The sequence below is a fragment of the Vigna umbellata genome, chromosome 10 (assembly GCF_029865625.1).
Source record: "Vigna umbellata cultivar VRB3 chromosome 10, Vumbellata_1.0, whole genome shotgun sequence".
NCBI classification, from domain to species: domain Eukaryota; kingdom Viridiplantae; phylum Streptophyta; class Magnoliopsida; order Fabales; family Fabaceae; genus Vigna; species Vigna umbellata.
In genome coordinates, this window is record NC_142174.1 from 5,205,699 (window position 1) to 5,210,291 (window position 4,593).

General features: G+C 30.2%; 1 protein-coding gene across 1 annotated transcript; it reads left to right on the forward strand.

The window, feature by feature from the left end:
* The first annotated feature begins 2,837 nt into the window (after positions 1-2,837).
* LOC124829899 (phytochrome A-associated F-box protein) lies at positions 2,838-3,807 on the forward strand. Its single transcript, XM_047303486.2, has one exon. It carries the CDS (start codon positions 2,887-2,889, stop codon positions 3,571-3,573), a length of 687 nt encoding a protein of 228 aa, XP_047159442.1. The 5' UTR covers positions 2,838-2,886; the 3' UTR covers positions 3,574-3,807.
* The last annotated feature ends 786 nt before the right edge of the window (positions 3,808-4,593 follow it).

Here is a 4,593-nt window from a genome sequence, read left to right on the forward strand (position 1 = left end):
AAGGTTAGCTCCCCTACCTCTATTCCATACTTAATCTCTTGCTCAGAATTTGTTTCCCCGAAAACCCTCCCGAACCTCTACTCTTCTTGCAACTAAGAATTTCTTCCTAACTCTTCCAAAAATTTTACTGTTTAACAAATTTTTAATATTATTTATTATTTTTAACAAATTTTTAATATTATTTATTATTTTAATATTATCTTATTATTTTAATATTTTAATCACCACTTGACATATTGGATCCCTCAATAATGCCTTCAAACGTGGAGTGCTAATCCACTATCAATATTAATTTTTTTTTAACAAAAAAGTAGAAAAGAGTTTGAACCCATGTTCTTGAAATCACCACAATTTTCTACCATTTAAACTACCAAAATTTCTTATTTAACTTATTAATTATATTTTCCATTCACAAATAAATTTATTACTACTAGTAATAAAATTGTTACAATTAAGATAAATATTTTTCATGGATCTTACATATATTATTAACACGATTACTAATTTTCTTTTGAAAAGATATTTAATTAAAATATTTTTTCCAAAAATTTAACCGAAAAGAACATTAAAATTTAGAAAAGATATGGAAACAATTAATTAAACTTATAAGGTTTAATGACTTAATTATTTACTAGATTTAGTTTCGTGTCAATTTTGTCTTATTTTTAAAAGAATATCAACTTCGTTCTTGTATAATTTACACTAATTAAGTTGATTCAGTTAATAAGAATATTGAAATAAATTTATCGAAGTATATTAATATATGTTTTTTAAAATAGATGTAAATTAAGAAGGACTCAAACGATTATGTAATTATTTAAATATTTATTATCATTGATATTATGTGATGTATTTTAATTTTGTTATCTGTAATTAATAATTTTAAATATGTTTACTATTAAACGTATTTTATAAAATTTTTAATCAGTATGGATTCCATTAAATAAATATCGTTATTAATTACTTTTAAATAATATAGTTATTGATTTTTAAGTTTTACAACTTTGAGTTGCTTATCTAGATATTTTCAAAATTAAAGTCTTAAATGATATTTTTATTTATTTATTTATAGATTAATTGTTTTAATTTCTATTATTATATCTTTATATAGTACTATTAATTTAATTTTTTATCTTAAAATATGTATAATTAAGTTTAAAATTGAATACAAAACATTATAAAGTTAAATATATGTATACATGAGTCATTTACATTAATTATGTGTTGGTGAGTAGTTAAACATAAAACATATTAAAAAATAACAATAGAAACATAAATATCTTTTGGCTTAATACCCTATTTTGTCCCCAGTTTCGCTCGAAAATGTCAAATTAGTCCATCCTTTAAAAAATGCGTCAATTACGTTCTCACTTAATAAAATTTGCATCAATAAAATCCCTTCCGTTAAATCCGTACATACGACGTTAATTATTTTTCTCTCTTATTAAGTAACGCCGTTTGTACGAATTTAACGGAAGGGATTTCATTGATGCAAATTTTATTAAGTGAGGACGTAATTGACGCATTTTTTAAAGGATGGAACTAATTTGACATTTTCGAGCGAAACTGGGGACAAAATAGGGTATTAAGCCATATCTTTTTCAAATATAATATTCAAATAATATCTTTTTAAAATGATGTTTAAAATGAAAGTACGATAGAAAAAATTGAAATTAAAAATAATGTTGTATATTAGAGAAGAATACTAAATAGATTAATGAATTATTTAAATTCTATCTATCATAACTTGCATAAATAAATTATTGAATTTTTGCATAAATAAATTATTGAATTAATAATAATGACCAAGTTACCATAAACTTGTAGAATAATTCCTTGTAATCATAAACAAAAAGAATCTAAATTTTTTATATACACATTAGACCATCTTAATACTTCACCAACTCAGAAATATTTTAAACCTGATTAGAAGATATACAAAGTATTAAATAAAAAAAAAGAATCACAAAATATTATAGTAATTGTTCTTTTGAGTGGATTTGAGGGGATTTGAGAGAATTTGAAGATAAATTTTTTTGTCGTTTATTTGAGTGAATTTGGAGGTAAATGAGAATGAATTTGGAAATAATTTTTTTTAATTTGTCACGTTAATACAATTCTATATTAATTCTTACAAATTTTATTTCCAAATTCACTCTCATTTACCTCCAAATTCACTCAAATAAACCACAAAATTTTATCTTCAAATTCTCTTAAATCCCCTCAAATTCACTCAAAAGAACAAGGAATAAGAGATTTCCAAAGAATAAAAATGGACGTTATGAATGTTAAAAGAAAAAGATAATTGGCATGAAAATGGAGAAATAATGTAGTTAAAGAAAAGTCTCTGATATTTATTCCATCATTGAATAAGATAGTTAAAATGTGTGTTTATTATTGTTATGTAACAATTAATGTGTTATTTTTTTCTTTCTTACTCGGAGCGAGAGAAAAAAATAGGTCTCGTGTTTACATATTAGGAGAAAGAAAAAAATTATAGATTTCTTTATCAGGTCAATTAATTTTGTTTTTTCACACAGTTAAATAAATGACTTAATTAGTACAAAATTAACATAATAGATTTGATTGATATAAATTATAAAGTAATTGATATTTTTAAAAAAATAAAGACTGAATTGAGACTTAATAATCAAACTAGCAAGAAAAGAAAAAATTAACCAACTTTTAACTATTTAATTAATTATTTTAAATTATACTTTATATATGAATGGAAATGATTAAATCTATTTTGAAAGAACTTAAAAAATATAAAAGAAAAAAACCATGAACACGTGCGAAATCCAGTGGTATTTTGTATTGTATAAATGGTAGAAATCTCCATCTGAATAGAAAGACTGAGTTGTGGTCGCTGAAAACCAAGCTTCAATGGAGGAGGACAGTGGTTTCTCAATGCTAAACGACGACATCGTGCTCGTGGTTTTCGCGAAGCTGGAAGACGATCCACGTCACTGGGCTCGCGTGGCCTGCGTCTGCACAAGATTTTCTTCTCTCATTCGCCACTTCTGCTGGAAGACTAAGTGTTCCCAAACCCTCCCTTCACTCCTCTCTGATTCCCCCGCCACCTGCGCCTCCCTCCTCAAGCTCGCCGTCTGCTGCCCCGGCCTCCGCCACGCCGGCATCGCCGCTGATCGGGACGCCTCAAAAAACCCCAAGACCTGCCGGAAACCGCATTTGGCTCGCGGGAATTGGGATCTGAGGAGGGAGCAGGGCTGCAAGCTTCTGGCGCGACAGTTCCGCGATGATTGCTTGTACCTCTGTGACTGGCCTGGCTGCGTCCACCCCCACAAGAAGCGCAAGTACATGCTCTTCAGAGGGATTTTCAAGGACTTCAAAACTACCCGCGTTTGGACAAGCCTCGACGGTGATAAAAGAAAGAAACTTCCCGTGGAGTGTGCGTTTTGCACGAGCCGATACACTTGGGACCTCCACTCTGCTTTCTGTCTCAGACGAGGTTTCGGGTACCAAATTGACGGGGAACCTGTTGTTCGAGCTTATGTTTGTGAAAACGGTCATGTCTCCGGCGCTTGGACCGATGTCCCCTTGTTCTCTTGATTATCTTTTTTTTGCTTTCTTCTGCTTCTCAACATGCTGCTTTTGTTATTTCTTCCAATAGATACAAAAATATTAGGAGACATAACTGAAATTTTATTATGACGAACAAAATTCGGTCCTTAATCCCGCCGCTTCTTGAGCGATTTGGGATTATCTCGGCCCTATGTCTTTGAATCTTGTGGTTAGACTGAATAATTATGTTTGGAATACTTAGATCTTATTATTGTTTTCAAATTTTGTTACTTTTTCTAATTTCAGTCATTGTGGTGGAAAAGGGTTTGTAGAGATGTGTTCAGGATCTTCATTTTGATTGCTTTTATGTACATCAGAGTTCACTGTTTTTGTCTGCGAATGCGATCATAGGTATTTCAAAATCGGTTCTTCCTGCTAATTTTGTTTGGACTGTCAGGTTGTGACAAATGGTGTCACCAAAACGAATGTTTTCTTAAATTGTAAGGAAAAAATAGGATAGATTTGTTTTTTCTTCATACTCTCTAATAAGATGAATGTAATTTCTAATGGTGTGATTGTATAGTTCTTCATCCTGGCTTTGCAACTTCATGTTCACTCTTGTGTGAATTTAAAGATCAACTTTGGTGCATAACGAACAGAGTTTGTGAAAAATTTCTCTTAAGAAACCGGCATACATGATAAGTTGGAAGAAGCATATTGACCGTACAGCAGCAGAAGAAGAAAATTAGTGAAAGAGGTATTCTGCTCTTTCATACTGAGGTATAGTGTGTATACGAATATAATAACGAATCCTGTAGAAAAACATACACAGTAATGTTCGAGTTCAACACTACTCCAGTTTGCACTTCATCACTGACCAAATGACATTATATTTCGAGGTTGGCAGCACTGTGAATAATAATTTAGTTTGTCTTGTCACAATACAACTCAAGTGTACTACTGAAGTCACATGCAACATTGAATCTCACAATATTCAGCCTGTACAGTGGATTTGGAAACTGTTTGTTTGTTCTTTCTTAGCATTCCAAGATAGCAAGTGTTTCGGGT

Excerpts from the sequence above, each read along its gene's own strand:
- LOC124829899 (XM_047303486.2), top strand. The coding sequence starts at position 2,887 with ATGGAGGAGGACAGTGGTTTCTCAATGCTAAACGACGACATCGTGCTC.